The following is a 20,386-nucleotide window of genomic DNA, read 5'->3' on the forward strand; positions in this document are numbered from 1 at the left end:
TCCTGCAGATAGGCCCATAGAGTCAGCTTCACCATGGGAGCTTCCAATGATCCTGAAGATAGGCCCATAGAGTCAGCTTCATCATGGGAGATTCCAATGATCCTGAAGATAGGCCCATAGAGTCAGCTTCATCATGGGAGATTCCAATGATCCTGAAGATAGCCCCATGGACTCAGCTTCATCATGGGAGATTCCAATGATCCTGAAGCTAGGCCCATAGAGTCAGCTTCATCATGGGAGCTTCCAATGATCCTGAAGATAGGCCCTTAGAGTCAGCTTCTTCATGGGAGCTTCCAATGATCCTGAAGATAGGCCCATAGAGTCCGCTTCATCATGGGAGCTTCAAATGATCCTGAAGAAAGGGCCATAGATTCAGCTTCATCATGGGAGATTCCAATGATCCTGCAGATAGGCCCATCGAGCCAGCTTCATCATGGGAGATTCCAATGATCCTGAAGATAGGCCCATAGAGTCAGCTTCATCATGGGAGCTTCCAATGATCCTGAAGATAGGCCCATAGAGTCAGGTTCATCATGGGAACTTCCAATGATCCTGACGAAAGGGCCATAGATTCAGCTTCATATCATGGGAGATTCCAATGATCCTGAAGATAGGCCCATAGAGTCAGCTTCATCATGAGAGATTCCAATGATCCTGAAGATAGACCCATAGAGTCAGCTTCATCATGGGAGATTCCAATGATCCTGAAGAAAGGGCCATAGATTCAGCGTCATCATGGGAGATTCCAATGATCCTGCAGATAGGCCCATAGAGTCAGCTTCATCATGGGAGCTTCCAATGATCCTGCAGATAGGCCCATCGAGTCAGCTTCATCATGGGAGATTCCAATGATCCTGCAGATAGGCCCATAGAGTCAGCTTCATCATGGGAGCTTCCAAGGATCCTGCAGATAGGTCCATAGAGTCAGCTTCATCATGGGAGATTACAATGATCCTGAAGATAGGCCCATTGTGTCATCTTCATCATGGGAGCTTCCAATGATCCTGCAGATAGGCCCATAGAGTCAGCTTCATCATGGGAGATTCCAATGAACCTGCAGATAGGCCCATAGAGTCAGCTTCATCATGGGAGCTTCCAATGATCCTGCAGATAGGCCCATATAGTCAGCTTCATCATGGGAGATTCCAATGATCCTGCAGATAGGCCCATAAAGTCAGCTTCATCATGGGAGCTTCCAATGATGCTGAAGGCCTTGGTTTCCACAACATCAAGCTGAGCAAGGTGTGAGACAGGGGAGACAGCCCAGAGCGGAGAGCAGTACTCCATCAAGCTATGGATGCAGGCCTTGTAGGTGGATAGAAGATCAGGTGTGCAAAGGAAGGACTTTGTACGATGGAGGATGCCCATTCGACAGCTGGCTTTTAAGGCCAACTTTGAAATGTGGCTTGTCCAAGAAAGATCATGGCAGATAGTGAGACTCGAGGTTTGACTGACTGAATACCTGTCGGACCGAATATATATGTTATTTGGGGAGACTGAATACCTGTAGGACCGAATATATGTTATTTGGGGAGACTGAATACCTGTAGGACCGAATATATATGTTCTTTGGGGAGACTGAATACCTGTAGGACCGAATATATATGTTATTTGGGGAGACTGAATACCTGCAGGATCGAATATATATGTTATTTGGGGAGATTGAATACCTGTAGGATCGAATATATATGTTATTTGAAATGGTTCTCAGATGGGAGGGAAATTGGACAAATGACTGGAAGCAATAAACAGATCACATTTGAGGAATTGGACATGGAGTTGCAGAAGGCGCAGTGATGACATGTTTAAAAACGAGAGAAGTACAAATACATAAATCATCATCATCACCATTATCATCATCATCACCATCATCATCATCATCAACACCACCATTATCATAATCACCACCATTATCATAATCACCACCATCATCATCACTATTATCATCATCATCAACACCACCATCATCATCACTATTATCATCATCATCAACACCACCATCATCAACACTACAATCATCATCACCACCATCACCATTATCATCATCAACACCATCACCACAATCATCATCACCATCACCACCATCATCAGCAGCACCATTAGCATCACTATCATCATCATCACCATTATCAGCATCATCACCATTATCATCATAATCACCCTTATCATCACTACCATCATCAACACCACCACCACCATCATCATCAACACCATCATCATCACCACCATCACCATCAAAATCATCGTAATCATCATCATCAACACCACCATCATCACCAACACCACCATCATCATCACCATCATTATCATCGCCATCATCATAATCACCACCACCATCATCATCATCAACACCACCATCATCACCAACACCACCATCATCATCACCATCATTATCATCGCCATCATCATCATCACCACCACCACCACCACCATCATCCTCATCGCCATCATCATCATCATTAGTATTTCTAGAGAGTTTAGAGATAACTAAGTGCTGAGTTATCATGGTGCAACATTTATCATTTCTTGAGAGTTTAGAGATAACGAAGTGCTGAGTTATCATGGTGCTACATTTATCATTTCTTGAGAGTTTAGAGATAACGAAGTGCTGAGTTATCATGGTGCTACATTTATCATTTCTTGAGAGTTTAGAGATAACGAAGTGCTGAGTTATCATGGTGCTACATTTATCATTTCTTGAGAGTTTAGAGATAGCTAAGTGCTGAGTTATCATGGTGCTACATTTGGCATTTCTCGAGAGTTTAGAGATAACGAAGTGCTGAGTTATCATGGTGCTACATTTATCATTTCTTGAGAGTTTAGAGATAGCTAAGTGCTGAGTTATCATGGTGCTACATTTATCATTTCTTGAGAGTTTAGAGATAACGAAGTGCTGAGTTATCATGGTGCTACATTTATCATTTCTTGAGAGTTTAGAGATAGCTAAGTGCTGAGTTATCATGGTGCTACATTTGGCATTTCTCGAGAGTTTAGAGATAGCGAAGTGCTGAGTTATCATGGTGCTCCATTTGGCATTTGTCTCGAGTTTAGAGATAACTAAGTGCTGAGTTATCATGGTGCAACATTTATCATTTCTTGAGAGTTTAGAGATAACGAAGTGCTGAGTTATCATAGTGCTACATTTATCATTTCTTGAGAGTTTAGAGATAACTAAGTGCTGAGTTATCATGGTGCTACATTTGGCATTTCTCGAGAGTTTAGAGATAACTAAGTGCTGAGTTATCATGGTGCTACATTTATCATTTCTTGAGAGTTTAGAGATAACTAAGTGCTGAGTTATCATGGTGCTACATTTGGCATTTCTCGAGAGTTTAGAGATAACTAAGTGCTGAGTTATCATGGTGCTACATTTAGCATTTCTAGAGAGTTTAGAGATAACGAAGTGCTGAGTTATCATGGTGCTACATTTAGCATTTCTCTCGAGTTTAGAGATAACTAAGTGATGAGTTATCATGGTGCTACATTTAGCATTTCTCTCGAGTTTAGAGATAACTAAGTGCTGACTTATCATGGTGCTCACATTTGGCATTTCTCGAGACTTTAGAGATAACTAAGTGCTGACTTATCATGGTGCTACATTTGGCATTTGTCTCGAGTTTAGAGATAACTAAGTGCTGAGTTATCATGGTGCTACATTTGGCATTTGGCTCGAGTTTAGAGATAACTAAATGCTGAGTTATCATGGTGCTACATTTAACATTTCTCTAGAGTTTAGAGATAATTAAGTGCTGACTTATCATGGTGCTACATTTGGCATTTGTCTCGAGTTTAGAGATAACTAAGTGCTGAGTTATCATGGTGCTACATTTAGAATTTCTCTAGAGTTTAGAGATAACTAAGTGCTGACTTATCATGGGGCTACATTTGGCATTTCTCGAGAGTTTAGAGATAACTAAGTGCTGACTTATCATGGGGCTACATTTGGCATTTGGCTCGAGTTTAGAGATAACTAAGTGCTGAGTTATCATGGTGCTACATTTAACATTTCTCTAGAGTTTAGAGATAATTAAGTGCTGACTTATCATGGTGCTACATTTGGCATTTGTCTCGAGTTTAGAGATAACTAAGTGCTGAGTTATCATGGTGCTACATTTAGCATTTCTCTAGAGTTTAGAGATAACTAAGTGCTGACTTATCATGGTGCTACATTTGGCATTTGTCTCGAGTTTAGAGATAACTAAGTGCTGAGTTATCATGGTGCTACATTTAGCATTTCTCTAGAGTTTAGAGATAACTAAGTGCTGACTTATCATGGTGCTACATTTGATATTTGTCTCGAGTTTAGAGATAACTAAATGCTGAGTTATCATGGTGCTACATTTAGCATTTCTCTAGAGTTTAGAGATAACTAAGTGCTGACTTAACATGGTGCTACATTTGGCATTTGTCTCGAGTTTAGAGATAACTAAGTGCTGAGTTATCATGGTGCTACATTTGGCATTTGTCTCGAGTTTAGAGATAACTAAGTGCTGAGTTATCATGGTGCTACATTTGGCATTTGGCTCGAGTTTAGAGATAACTAAGTGCTGACTTATCATGGTGCTACATTTGGCATTTGTCTCGAGTTTAGAGATAACTAAGTGCTGAGTTATCATGGTGCTACATTTAGCATTTGTCTCGAGTTTAGAGATAACTAAGTGCTGACTTATCATGGTGCTACATTTGGCATTTGTCTCGAGTTTAGAGATAACTAAGTGCTGAGTTATCATGGTGCTACATTTAGCATTTGTCTCGAGTTTAGAGATAACTAAGTGCTGAGTTATCATGGTGCTACATTTGGCATTTGTCTCGAGTTTAGAGATAACTAAGTGCTGACTTATCATGGTGCTACATTTAGCATTTCTCTAGAGTTTAGAGATAACTAAGTGCTGAGTTATCATGGTGCTACATTTGATATTTGTCTCGAGTTTAGAGATAACTAAATGCTGACTTAACATGGTGCTACATTTGGCATTTGTCTCGAGTTTAGAGATAACTAAGTGCTGAGTTATCATGGTGCTACATTTGGCATTTGTCTCGAGTTTAGAGATAACTAAGTGCTGAGTTATCATGGTGCTACATTTGGCATTTGTCTCGAGTTTAGAGATAACTAAGTGCTGAGTTATCATGGTGCTACATTTGGCATTTGGCTCGAGTTTAGAGATAACTAAGTGCTGACTTATCATGGTGCTACATTTGGCATTTGTCTCGAGTTTAGAGATAACTAAGTGCTGAGTTATCATGGTGCTACATTTAGCATTTGTCTCGAGTTTAGAGATAACTAAGTGCTGACTTATCATGGTGCTACATTTGGCATTTGTCTCGAGTTTAGAGATAACTAAGTGCTGAGTTATCATGGTGCTACATTTAGCATTTGTCTCGAGTTTAGAGATAACTAAGTGCTGAGTTATCATGGTGCTACATTTAGCATTTGTCTCGAGTTTAGAGATAACTAAGTGCTGAGTTATCATGGTGCTACATTTCGTATTTCCCCCAGCTTCCTGTTTTCCAATGACAGCTAAACCTGCTCAACAGGTCCTTCTCTTGATCTTTTTATCCATATAATACGCTCGGCAAACAGCGCTCTTATGGTGATGCCAAGCAGGCCCACAATTTACTCAGTCATTGTATTAAAGCCAAGCCACCCTCACCACATGTGTACAAACAAGGAAAGCAAAACACGGGGTGTTGTGAGAATGTCGGGTGTGTCATGTCCTTTAGACCCATCCTAATAAGGGACTGTCAGAGCTGCTAACTCCCACGTTCATGAACATTTGCTACATAAAGAAGCAATATTGTAAAACATTCTTGTGGAGATGCTCTGGACACGACCCCTGGCTTGATCCTTTGTGTCAATGGCTCAAAAGCAACAGGATAAGTGAATAAGCAAATGATTAGTTAGACAAAGTCAAAATGGAAGCAAAGCCGGGAGAGGGCAAAGTTCAAGGTATGCGGTGGTCATGGCTTCTGAGGACACGGCATGAGGGCTAGGCATGTGAGGACACGGCATGTGCGGGCTAGGCATGTGAGGGCACGGCATGTGCGGGCTAGGCATGTGAGGGCACGGCATGTGAGGGCACGGCATGTGCGGGCTAGGCATGAGGGCTAGGCATGTGAGGACACGGCATGTGCGGGCTAGGCATGTGAGGACACGGCATGTGCGGGCTAGGCATGTGAGGGCACGGCATGTGCGGGCTAGGCATGTGAGGGCTAGGCATGAGGGCTAGGCATGTGAGGACACGGCATGTGCAGGCTAGGCATGTGAGGGCTAGGCATGTGAGGGCTATGAATGAGGGCTAGGCATGTGAGGACTAGGCATGTGAGGGCTAGGCATGTGAGGGCTAGGCATGAGGGCTAGGCATGATGGCTAGGCATGTGCAGCTTAGGCATGAGGGCTAGGCATGTGCGGGCTAGGCATGAGAGGGATGGCATGAGAGGGCTCGGCATGAGAGGGACGGCATGAGAGGGCACGGCATGAGGACTAGGCATGAGTGTGAGGCATGAGGGCACGGCATGAGGGCTAGGCATGTGAGGGCACGGCATGTGCGTGCTAGGCATGAGGGCTAGGCATGTGAGGGCTAGGCATGTGAGGGCTATGAATGAGGGCTAGGCATGTGAGGACTAGGCATGTGAGGGCTAGGCATGTGAGGGCTAGGCATGTGAGGGCTAGGCATGTGCGGGCTAGGCATGTGCGGGCTAGGCATGAGGGCTAGGCATGTGCGGCTTAGGCATGAGGGCTCGACATGAGGGCTAGGCATGAGAGGGACGGCATGAGAGGGACGGCATGAGAGGGCACGGCATGAGAGGGCACGGCATGAGGACTAGGCATGAGGGTGAGGCATGAGGGCGAGGCATGAGGGCTAGGCATGTGAGGGCTAGGCATGTGTGGGCGAGGCATGTGTGGGCGAGGCATGAGGGCTAGGCATGTGAGGACATGGCATGAGGGCTAGGCATGATGGAAACAGCCGAGGGGAGGAAAAGGGCACTGTAATAGGGCGATGCAACTTTCCAGCTCACACACTATTTTGTGCCTTACCCACTTGAACCTGCCCTTCTTCTGCAGACCCAACGACACCAAGAGTGGGGTGGAGTACGTAGGGGGAGGTGGAAGGAGAGGGGTGCAGCGAATACTTATAAGATGACACCATCAAATGCACATCAAACGATTAATTAACGTCCCAAATAATGTCGAAAAACCATTGATAAACTCAACAGGAGCACATGTGGGAATAGCAAAGCAGATTTCAAAAATATTTTCAGCAAACTTTAGAAGCATATATCATATCGTCTACTTTATAAAACGAAAACTGTTTACATTCAGAAAAAGATACATGATTAGAAATACTGTATGCAGAGCCAAGGCAGGCCCTCATGCACATAAATAGGTAATTTCATTCAACTAGGCCCACCCTTAATCCTCACACTGTGCACAAACTGCTGATCATTATCGGATGCGAGCACAGAACATTCTTCATGCACTCAGACAATGATTCAACACATTGGCACAAGTCCATCTGCGAATCTTCTTCACACGTCAAACGTTAGGTGGACAGAATTACCAGCATCTGGCCTGTTCATGTATTCAGCGTTCTCTCATATTCACAATAACCATGAATTTCACAAACCAATTACATCTTATTAACAACGTCAACATATTCATTTCGAAACCACAGTGTAACCGCTTCCAATAATTTATATTTGAAGGTATTCTTATACCCACTCCCTATGGGAGCTTATGGGAGCGGCAGGAAATGTTGTGTTATTATTCTCTCTGGGTTATACAGATTACAGTAGATCTCGGCTCGGGTCCGTTAGTCTGTGGGGGACGCGCGAAAAACATATAATGCCTCAAGGACAACGGGTTTACTCTCTTTCAGTTTAGTGTTAAACAGCAGTAGCGACTGTTTAAAAAGGTAATCATATGTGTTTGTGGTTTATAATATATTTTTATTTCCTGTAGCGTGCCCCAAGAAACACTACAATAAGCTATCTATATACGTTTACACGGATTTCACCCGAGGCAGATAATCACCTTGGGGGAGGTGAGGGGGGCAAAATAAGTCGCCACAACCTCGAGCGTGTGACCCGTAGTCATTATGCCAAGTTTGGTTATAAGTAACGACCGAATGCATCGCGGTCAGTCAGACAGACGGACGCTAAACTGTGTATTTTAGTACGAGTACACCTACTACCTACAGGAGCAGCAGGTAGCGTCATGTTATTATCCACTGTAGGGTATATAGATTACAGTAGATCTAGCCTCATGCAACGCCTCAACAATATCAGGTTTACTCCCTTTCAGGTTAGTGTTAAACAGCAGTAGCGATTGTTTAAAAAGGTAATCACACGTGTTTGTGGTTTATATATATATTTTTGCTTCTGGTAGTCTTTGCCCCCACAATAATCTGTTTATTCACATTAACATAGTGTTTGTCCAAGAAGGAAAACACCATTGGGGAGGGGGTATATTGAATGAAATGAATGAATGATAGTTTTAAAGGCCATTTTCCCCGCTAGAGCGGGGGTTAACCTTGCGGGCCCCATGACAATCATGGTTCCCTGTTTGAGGCAATGTTTTTATGGCCAGATGCCCTTCCTGACGCGAACCCTTGGTCGCCTCTTACGATGCGCAGGGATACGGTGTACCTATTCTAAATCGGGGTACACACCGTGATCATTCATCCCAGCAAGCTGGTACTCAATTTGCCGACTTCGGAAGGATGACAGGCTGAGTCAACCCCCCCTGGCGTTAATTCAGCGATCGACCGGGATTCGAACCCAGGATCCTAGGATCCCAAGCCGGCACCCTAACCGCTAAGCCAACACCAGGCTATGGGAGGGGGTATATTACTGGTATTAATATTGTTTTGTAATAGCATTAAAAAACACAATGTCCTGATGATATTATAAATTGTGTTGTTATTACTTTTGTAATTAAAAGCAGCATTGGAAAAATGCTACAATTAGCTATCTTAACACGGATATACACCTAAACATGGATTTCGCCCAACACAGAAAACTCCCTTGGGGATGTGGGGCAAATGAAGTCTCTACATCCTTCATCATGTGACCCTTAGTCCTCCTGTAAAGTTTGGTCGAAATTGGATAAGTAACGACCGAATGCATCACGGTCAGACAGACAGGTAGGCACCAAATTGCGCATTTTAGTACGATTGTGTAAAAGCAGGATCAAGTAGTTGAAGGCACCAGGCCCAAAGGCGTACCGAGGACTCTTCACATGCGCATCGATCCATGCACGCGCACACGCTCACAAATGCATGCAAATCACGACCGCCCTTTGGAAAATAACACAGAGAGCAGGTTCAGGCGAGGCAAGGCAGGGCACAAAGCAGGAAGAGGCGCAGGCTGCGGGACAGCGGGAGCCAGAGGAGGTAAATGGGACCCAGAGGACTGAATAGGCGGTCAGTCGGACCGAAGGCGAATATTAGGCCTTGGTAAGTCGGGCAAGCGTTGAGAAAAAGCTTCCACACATTTACAAGTTTGTTACACCAAGTGTTACACCAAACAAGGCACGTTTCATTATATTTCCTTCTAATGTTCAATCACGTGCATTTTGTCCCTAATTGGTGCGGACATGTACACTGTGGACGGTCGGTTACTCCCTCATTTCCAGCGGGTCCATCTTTGTACTTGAGCGCTAACCATATGTGCTGCCATCGTTTGACTTTAGCGTTCGAGTGCAGGTGCGACTCAGGATAGAATTACCTTTATTCTATTCTCTTCCACAATCCCCCACTCTCCAAAAAGAAGGATAAGGAGATTACCTGAAAAGCTATTCCGCCATGTTTAAGCATCCATGTTCAATCGTTAAAGACATCTAAATGTAATGTTACATATCATCACTTTTCCAAAGTCACCGATCTTGCACCATAATCCTGAACCGTATCGGAATCTTCACCACGGGATCCACAAAGGCATCAGACATGGGCCGAAGTGTGTGGGAACCCAAAGTCCACGCCACGTAGCTCATGGACCCGGATATTGTCAACTTCCAGAAAGGTCTTGCACCGCCATGGTAACAAGGATCCGTGCCATGTCCATGTAGGAATAACTTCTCCGACACAAGGAGCGATTTTACGTTCCAGGGTCTCGAGCCTTTTTGTTGTCGACTTTTTATGACATCATAGTATGAAGTCAAACCAATTCGGTTGGAGATGGTAAACCCGGGATTGGTCGAGTGAGACGATTTGATAAAGGACCATTTTGTTTCCACGTCCTCGAGACATTTGAACAAATTGACGATTCGGAATTACTATAGAGCTGCTACCGTCTGTGGGATTTAACAAAAATTAATCACGAACTTGCCGGAAGTGTCATCGTTTGCCGACATTAATGTTTTGTGAGTTTTTTTTGAAGAGATATTACTTTCAGGGCAACCCTCATTCAATGTTTCTGAAAAGTCATTCTACGCAATCCTAGGCCGAGCTGGTGCGTGTTGTTGCCAATGTGGTTAGCTTATTTGTCCAGGTATACAATGGAGGTTAGTGGGCGTATTAGGCACAAGCCATGCAATGGTAAGAGGTGACCAGGCTGGGCATGGCAAGCTTAGCGGTGAACATATTTACCACCGGTGGCCTGTTCCCTTTGAAGGGCAGCTTAGCGGAGATGAAACCACTGATTTGGCCTGGAAGTGAGCCCCATGATGTGATGGGTGAACGAGAAGCTCTCTCGAGTGAACGCGAGTGAGAGTTGGGAGAGGGAGAAGGTAAGGGAGAATCAGAGGAGAGAGGCTCTGGGCCCAAAGGCTGTTCGACCTGCGTCGACGGAGGTGGTGGTGGTGGTGGTGGTGGCTGAGTGGGTAGTAGGCATGGAAGCTACGGAAGGGTAGGTCGTGGAAAGGGATCAAGGTGGATGAAGGAAGGGGTGGTTGGGGGGGAGAAATAGAGGGAAGAAAAGATAAACAAAAAAAATAAAATAAAATGCCAACATAGGTAGGATAGTCCGAGTGATACCAACACCAGCAGGGATGAGGAGCAAGCTGGAAGAGGACCAGCAACCATTCCTGGAATTCAAGCAAAAGGAGTGGGCCATCTGGCAGATGCAACATGCGAGGACCAAAAAGAACAGAATGAATATACGTCACACAAGGGCGGGGGGGTGTGGGGGTGCTTTGAATGACGCTACCATGGGTACTGGGTAGTATGGAGGACCACCAGGATATACTGATGGATACGTATTGGTACGAAGTTTTGCATTCCACAAAAATGAGGGATATCATTTTGAAAATAATGACCCAATGAAGACCAAAATGCCTCGTGGCAAACACCATCAGAAAATGGACAAACTAGAGAGCCCGTCATCCTCCATTGACCGAACCACCTGAAAAATAAAACACCAACCGGCCATGTCCTCAGCTACCTCAACCCACTTCGTCCATTCAAGTCCTGAAATCCCCTTTCTTTGCCTGACAGGTTGTAATGTTAGTTTTGCAAGTGAGATTAACAGAAATTGAAATTAAACATGTCACAGTGGTGTCACCAAGTGATGACGTCACTAAAAACCAGATCAAATCAAGGATGTAACCCGTATGGGGAAGTTCGTTGTGCGACCCCGGCCCACCTTGCTCTTCTTCATGAAGGGCCAGAAGCGAGATCGGCTTCGAGACAGCGTCGTCCGTGGATCGATACGAGGGTCTACGCGTATACTCTGTGACAATGTCCCTGACCGGAGCGTGGCACCGTTTCCGCTCCCGCTCCCGCCATCAGACCAATCTTTACCCACAACCTCGCTGTAGTCTTCAAAAGGAACATCTGTCGGGCACTCAAATCCAGATTTTAACATCTCCACAACCAGCTGGGAATCCTGGAGTGCCGTAATGATGGGTCATGATGATGGACAAGCGGCAGCAGGAGAAAGTGGGAGTAGGGGGGCAGGAGGATGGACATCATGTTAATATATGAAAAGACTACAAAGAGTCACATGTTTAACAATCTCATCATCGTCATCATCATTATAAACATTAGAAGCTCCTCGAAAATGTTTATCTTATGAATTGGGAATCAAGAATTCCATTTCCGATAGCAACCCTCATGTTAATAACCTCTCCTTTCAACAAAAATGTGGCATTCTCAACCGTCCAATTGAATTTGGACAACCAGTTACAAGGCAATTAATCCATTTTACATTCTTTCATGGCTATAATGCACATTTCAATCATAATAACTACCAGGAGTACTAACGATCTGCCATTCGCTTACATTGCCGCTGTTAATGGCATCAGCAGCACGAGTCATCCCATCCAGACACTTCCCGACGATGGGGAGCACTCTCCGCTCGACATCAGCAAACTGCTTGATGCCTTCACCCACATGTCCGATTCTTCTTTCCTCCACCACTTGCAGCTTCTGCATCACATACGAGTTTGATAATTTATTAAATCCTAAATTACAACTTGACCCAACAGCATGTACGACTAGACAGCACTCGGTAGAGCGCACACCTCCACCAGGATGAACGGTTTACGTTTTGTATCCACTGATAGGCCACGTCTGGATCTTGTCACTTACCCAACTTATCCACCAAGTTTTGGCATAACCCGTCCACAACTTTTTGAAATATCATGCTATATATCGTTTTGGCCCCATCTCCCAATGTTGAAGAATCCCTTGAAAAATTAAATAATTATTGTATCCGGATCCGTATTCGAATCTTCACCAAAATTGAATCAATTCTTCCTTGTCACACACCCAACCAGTCCACCAAGTTTCGTCCAGATCCGACCGTACTTTTTTGAGATATCGTGCTATATACCAGTTTTAGCCCGATCACTCAATGGTGAAGAATCACTTAAAAAATCCTCATATCCGGGTCTTCACCAAACTCGAATCGACTTTTCCTCGTCACACACCCAACTTGTCCACCAAGTTTCGTCCAGATCCATCCACAACCTTTTGAGATAACCTGTTCCGAAACAGACAAGGAAACCAGAAAGGACGTCAGGCTCCTGATCCTGACAGGTATGACGAAAATCGAGAGAATCAATAAATAATTGATTGTGTAATTAAAATTTAAAAAATAATAATCACAAAATAATTAATTTCTTAATCAATCGGGTAATAGAATACCTAAACCGCCAGTGTTTCATCCGGATCTGTAACTTTTTGAAAATTAAACAATTAATCGAAAAATTAAGTAATTAATTGATTAATCAATAAAATACCCCTTACAGCCTAATCACTTGGTCATTGTCATGTCGGAATATCAGCTTCCGAGCTCAAAAGGTGCCTGAGATAATACCCAGATGAGAAAGAAAATAAATATGTAATTAATTAATAGATAATAATTAAGTAAATAATCAATGAATTGATTAATCAAAAAAACAAAAAATACGATTTTTGACAAAGAACTTGCTCACTATTGTGGCCAGATTTCAGCTTCCTATCTCAAAGGATGGCTGAGATATCGCCTGGACAAACGAGAGAACCTTGACCTTTGACCCATATTGTCCAAAAATATTGACAGCCTCACTTTTGTCCTTCAGAATGAATGAATGAATGATCGTTTTCAAGGCCATTTTCCCCGCTAGAGCGGGGGTTAGCCTTGCGGGCCCCATGGCAATCATGGTTCCCTGTTTGAGGCAATGTTTTTATGGCCAGATGTCCTTCCTGACACCAACCCTAAGTCGCCTCTTACGATGCGCAGGGATATGGTGTACCTATTCTAAACCGGGGTACACACCGGGACCATTCATCCCAGCAAGCTGGTACTCAATTAGCTGACCTCGGAAGGATGACAGGCCGAGTCAACCCCCCCTGGCGTTAATTCAGCGATTGACTGGGATTCGAACCCAGGATCCTAGGATCCCAAGCCGGCACCCTAACCGCTAAGCCTTTCAGAATCCTCTGCTAAAGTTTGACCAACATAGCAGAAAGTGTTCATTAGTTAACACACTCACAGTCAAACAAATAGACAGACAGGGTTGAAAACACAAGGTCTGCCCACCTTTGATGGAGGAGGTAAAGTTTATCATAGGTTAACAAGCATTGGGCTACCTTGTGGTGTATGAAGGTCAATGTGGAGGATCTGACCAATGCTGATAAACTCATGGTTTGGTTTTTGCTATGATATGCATTGTCAGCTGTGAGACCTTATATAGACAGGTGTGTGCCTTTCCAAATCATGTCCAATCAATTTAATTTACCACAGGTGGACTCCAATCAAGGTGTTGAAACATCTCAAAGATGATAAACAGAAATGGGAGGCACCTGAGTAAATTTCAAGTGTCATAGCAAAGGGTCTGAATACTTATGTCAATGTGATATTTCAGCTTTTTCTTTTTAATAAATTTGCAAAACTTTCTAAAATCCTGTTTTCTCTTTGTCATTATGGGGTATTGAGTGTAGATTGATGAGGGAAAAAATGAATTTAAACGATTTCAGCATAAGGCTGCAACATAACAAAATGTGAAAAAAGTGAAGGGGTCTGAATACTTTCTGAATGCACTGAATATCACCTGGCTGAATCAAAAATGGCAATCAACTGCTCCACTAACAGAAAACTCTACTATAAACGGACACCGAGTGTTGCCATGTTCGTTAGTCTCTGCTGAAGCCATTGATGATATCCTCATCACCAAACACTGTCCGAGTACAACAGGCATTTTAATGCCATTTTCCCTGCAAGAGCGGGAGTTAGCCTTGCGGTCCCCATGACAATGTTCTCCATTTTGCCCTATTTTCTGCATCTCCCCTTGTTAACCCCCTTGCCCGCATTTCTTCTTCGACCATCTTTAGCCAAGTCTTTCTCGGTCTTCCCCGTCCTCTACTTCCTTCTACATTCATTTCCATCACTCTTCTCAACCAGTCACTTTCATCCTTCCTCAACACATGACCAAACCATCTCAACCTGTTTCTCTTCACAGCATCAATCACAGGCTCTATTCCCATCATCTTTCGCAATTCATCATTTGTCTTCCTCTCTCTCAACGATACTCCACACATCCACCGAACCATTTGCATTTCCACCCTTTCCAGCCTTCGTTGCTGCTCTACGTTCATTACCCATGTCTCGCTCCCATAAATCATAACACTTCTCACACATGCAGCATACACCTTTCCCTTCAGCTTCAACGACACTCCCCTCCTCATCAGCACGCCACTCAGTTCCCGAAACTTCTTCCATGCACATCTCACTCAAGCAACCGTTGCCGGGTCTGATCCACCTTCTCCATTCAGCATGTCTCCTAGGTAACAAAATGTTTTCACATCTTCCAGCTTCACGCCGTCTCCAAGATCCAACTCAACATTTCCTCCATCCGCAGCTCCCTCTGTGCACACCTTACACTTGAATGTAGCTGCCACACTGGTTAATGACCCTCTAAAACCACTACATTTTTGATGAACCCACTCAGCGCACATTGGACATTGAATGTAATTCACTCCGACACCCTTCCTGCACACAGCACACGGACACTTCCCAGTTCTTTCCACCTCACCACATGCTTTACCACTTGCCATCACCTTCGTTTTTCCGATATTCACCTTCAGACCTTTTGACTCCATACATTCCTTCCACTTGTTCATCTTCCCCTTCAGTCCATCCATACTTTCTGCAATCAACACCAGATCATCTGCAGACAACAACTCCCACGGTAAACCCTCCTTTACGTTGTGAGCCAGCACCTCCATGATAGCTACAAATAGTAGTGGACTTAGTACCGACCCCTGATGCACTCCCACCTTCACCTCAAACTCACCACTGTTCCCGTCCTTCGTCCTTACAGCTGTGCGTGCTCTTTTGTACATTGCCATCACTACTCTGATCAACCATTCCTCCACTCCTAACTTCCTCAATGCCCATGTCACGACTTCACGTGGAACCCTATCAAATGTTTTCTCCAGATCAACAAACCCAAGAAACAACTTCTTCCTCTTCTCCATATACTTCTCCTGCAACTGCCTCACAATAAAAAGCGCATCTGTCGTTCCTCTTCCTGGCATAAATCCAAACTGCATTTCGTCGATCTTCACTTTCTTCCTTATCCTCCTCTCCAACACCCTTTCCAATACCTTCAGTCCATGCTCCAATAACTTTAGCGCTCGATACGAGCCACAGTCCAGCGGGTCACCTTTCCCCTTGTATAGAGGGACGAGGGTACCCAGTTCCCAATCCACTGGAATGCGGCCTTCTTTCACCACCAGATTGCAGATCTCTGTCATTCCTTATATAAAATACCATTTTATAAAATGGCTGCCTTGTATAAAAACATTGACTCAAACAGGGATCCATGATTGTCATGGGGCCCGCAAGGCTAACCCCCGCTCTAGCGGGGAAAATGGCCTTAAAACGATCATTCATTGTCATTCTCTTCACACCCCAATTTCCCGCTGCCTTCAACATATCTCCCACAACTCCCGTTGGCCCTCCCGCTTTTCTACTCTTCATTGCTTCCTCAACTTCCTTCTCGGTTATCTTCTCTGCTGGTCCTAAAACTGGGTTACTCTCTATGTTGCCATCCCATTCATTCTCTGCATTCAACAGTATTTCCATATATCTCTTCCATCTTCCTTTAATTCCATCTGGGTCCACAACGATTTGTCCCACTTCATCCTTCAAGCAACTCACCCCCATCACATCACACCTCTCTTTCGCTATCTGCTTTGCAATCCTGAATACCGCTCTCTGACCCTCTTCCAAATCCAAGCGTTCTCCGAACCTTTTCCTACATGCCTCCTGTGCCTTTGCTACCTCTTTCTTTGCAGCCTTCTTGGCTGCCTTATAACTTTCATGCTCTGCCTTTTCTGCCCCCATACCCTTCGCCTTCTGCCGCTCCTTGAACTTCTTGCTCTTCTCATCAATCTTCTTTCCAACTTCATCATCCCACCACCATGTTTCCGAGTGCCTCGGTGGTCCTTTTGTCCATCCACATACCTCACCAACGGCTCCCAACAGACTATCTTTCATTGACATCACACCACTTTCAAGCTCAACCACATCATCCTCCACCATATTCAGCCTCTCTTTTAATGCCTCCCTCACTGTCACCTCTTTCAACCTCCACACCTTCATTCTCGGTTGGTAGTTCACCCGCCAAGCTCTCCTCGCACCTTTCACCCTTATGTCGCAGACAACCAAGTGGTGCTGTGAAACAGCCTCCTCCCCCGGGATCACCTTTGTGTCCCGGAGGTGCCCCCTATCTCGCCTACGCACCAGCAGGTAGTCAACGGTTGTCGTCGACCCACCTGACGTGTATGGAACAAGCTTATTATCCTCTTTCTGGAACTGAGTATTACAAATCAACAAATGAGCTCCATCAGCGAACTCCAAAATCCTTTCACCTTCTCCATTTCTCACACCATATCCGTAACCCCCATGAACTCCCTCAAAACCGGCCATACTCCTTCAAACATGTCCATTTAGGTCTCCTCCTACCACAACAACTTCCTCATCTTTCACGTTTTCCATCAGCTTCTCTATAGCACACCAGAACTTGTCCTTCTCTTCATCGCTCCGACCAACCTGCAGAGCATATCCCGAGATGACGTTCACCAAGAGCTTTCCAATCATCATTTTCACCATCAACCCATCACTCACTCTAGTCATACTCACCACACCGTCTACAAACTCCTCAGAAAACAGGACACCAACACCATTTACACTTTCTGGGCACCCTTGCCACACAAACTTGTATTTCTGTCCCTGCCTACTCTTCACCATTCTCACACCACTTCCCTTCCATCTCGTCTCCTGCACACAACATATGTCCACTCTTCTTCTGACCAATACTTCCACCACTTCTCCTGATCTCCCTGTCATTGTCCCTACATTCCACGTCCCAAACCTCAGAAACCGATCTCCACGTCGGGCATCAGACGTTTCGTCGTCATAAATGGAATGATTTCCTCCCTTGCTTCGATCGGGTTCCCCACCTTGAGTTTTGACGAGAGGGAGTGGGGTCCCCCACAGGGTACTTCGGGCGGTACCTGTCCATATGTAATTGTCATGGTTCTCTTTTTGAGGCAATGTTTTTATGGCCGTAAGCCCATCCTGATGCCAACCCTTTTAGTCGCCTCTTACGACACGCAGGGATACGGTGTACCTATTCTAAACCGGGGTACACACCGTACACATTGTCCGAGTATTGCAGGCAAATTCAATCGGAAATGTGGAAGACACGTCCACATTGGAGCAGAAGGCAACAAACCCTACATTGCTGTGTTTGCAAAATCCTAATACCACAAAACTACTACAAATGGCACATTCATGCTGCTCTTGGGTGTAAAGACAAGGAAGTAGACATGGGCAGAACAGCCGCAGATAGGTTTGAGAGACGTCCCCATGTCTATGAAGAGTTTTGCATTCTTGAAGCGCATCGGGAACTCGCAAGCAGTCAAAGGTAATGTTGCAACGTCCACACTCGCTCATGGCACTCATTATTAATCTTACTATAATTCACCAAATGTCCGTCCGTCCGTTCGCAGGTACCACAAAAACGGCTCAACCGATCGCAACGATATTTTAGGTGGGTAATCCTGGGACCCCCTGGAGTAAAATTTTCAAATTTTTCCAATTTTCCAGTTTTTCCAAACACGATGGAATAACATGTACCGATATGAACAGTGATGTGGCTTTTATTGAAATTCTACAAATACTGTTTAGATTTTGATGAGAATTATGAACCTGCCACGCACGAATGCAGAAGTGGAACCTTCACCCAACCGTACAGAACTTTACATCAGGATTTAAATATTTGTTTATGTCACAAATGTTGATAAAAGTTTATTTTTTATATTAATGTTATTTAATTTGTGATTGGAGTTATGCTGTTTGGAATGAAAAAAGAGATATCGAGTTCAAGTGAATGACGAAATGCCGTGACGGTTTCTACTTTCTAAACGTGAAATTCGCGGATCGCCATATGCAGATTCGCCACGGTCCCACGATCGATGTTTCTATACGTGAACAAACAAACGGGTACGTTTTTCATGGAAGTCCTTCACAAACTTGCTGTCCATGTCTGATGTGCGACTGAAGGTGCTACAGTAATGTGGAATTTATTGGTGTCATGCTTTAGCATTCGCCGTTTCTGCATTGCCTGTTTGCTTCTGGTCTCCCACGCGTGCGTAGCACGGGAACCTCACTAGTACCTGTAATACATGCTCTTTTTATAGAGCCTGACCAACATGAGTGCTGCAACAGGTGGTAGATGATTGAGTGCATGTGATGATGTTGAGACTAGAACCCAAAGTCTCATCAGCGGTGGCATCATAAATAATGTCACTAGAGCACAAGCTTGACTGTGCAGCACTGGTCTTGGGCCTACTATATAATGTTCAAGGTGAGTTAGCACAGTCACTCCAGTTAGTTGAATACAGGTTCTATAGTACTGAACTTTGGACAGATTGGTGCAGGTTCTATAGTCCCATACGGTGAGAAGATGTAAGGGGTGTTCATAAACGAGGATATTCGTCAGCACTCGAGAGTCACCGATTTTTGGTCATTGGAAACTTATGTCAGGGTAAAAATGAATAATTGTTATCTCTGGACCAATCAGAGACAACCATGGCCGAAAAGCATGTTGGGTAAATGAATCATGTGATATAGTTGAGCCAGGCCAAAAGGAAATATGTTTGTTTGTATAGAGTTGGCTGAGAGCCATTTCACAGTTGTGGGACAGAACTGCTTCTCTGTGCTGAGCTGGCAAAAACATGTTTTATCTGTGGTTTGACCTTGTGCAAATGTGAAGCCAAGGGTACGTTACATCAGCTTTTGTTCTTATCTCATGCTCCAGAATGACTTCTGCTTTCCTTTTGTAGTAAAAACGATTTGTATATGTATATATATATATATATGTATATATATATATATATATATATATATATATATATATATATATATATATATATATATATATATATATATATACATCTACATATATATATATATATACATATACATATATATATATATATATATATATATATATATACATATACATATATATATATATATATATATATATATATATATATATATATATATATATATATATATATTTGATGCAGTTTGAGTAGAATTTAGAGATCTGCTTGCCTGAGGACAAACTTTTCTCTCCGTACGTACGAAATAAATAATCCTTTATCTATCAAGTGTTGTCTGTCATATTTTGATAAAGGTAGACAGACTCACACACTTATATCATGCTATTAGTTTCAATATCATGCTATTAGTCTCTGCTGCTCCATATCTCAATGCTCAGATCGGCAGGCAGCAGCCTCCTCACTCTCTGTAGACCTGGCCAAAATGACAAACTGGTCAAACAAGTGGAACATGTCTTCCAATCCTGACAAATCTCACACTCTCACTATGTCTCTACGCAAAGGCCGTCAGGAAAACCCTCCCATCTACTTTCTCAACAATCCTCTCA

At 43.8% G+C, this 20,386-nt stretch overlaps 1 protein-coding gene across 12 annotated transcripts in view; it reads right to left on the reverse strand.

Moving 5' to 3' along the window:
* LOC137438511 (formin-binding protein 1) overlaps positions 1-20,386 on the reverse strand; it is a 244,247-nt gene that overhangs the window by 36,680 nt on the left and 187,181 nt on the right. For 3 of the 12 annotated variants that reach the window (XM_068133609.2, XM_068133611.2, XM_068133610.2), the window contains exons 8-11: positions 12,219-12,365; positions 11,581-11,823; positions 10,587-10,835; positions 7,037-7,057 (exon numbers count right to left, since the gene is read on the reverse strand). In XM_068133609.2, the coding sequence (XP_067989710.2) occupies positions 7,037-7,057; positions 10,587-10,835; positions 11,581-11,823; positions 12,219-12,365 (660 nt within the window). The remainder of the gene's footprint in view (positions 1-7,036; positions 7,058-10,586; positions 10,836-11,580; positions 11,824-12,218; positions 12,366-20,386) is intronic. The other 9 variants (XM_068133616.2, XM_078766955.1, XM_078766954.1 and 6 more) reach the window with 5 other exon arrangements.

This window comes from Myxine glutinosa, chromosome 13 (assembly GCF_964187855.1).
Source record: "Myxine glutinosa chromosome 13, kmMyxGlut1.1, whole genome shotgun sequence".
Taxonomy (NCBI): domain Eukaryota; kingdom Metazoa; phylum Chordata; class Myxini; order Myxiniformes; family Myxinidae; genus Myxine; species Myxine glutinosa.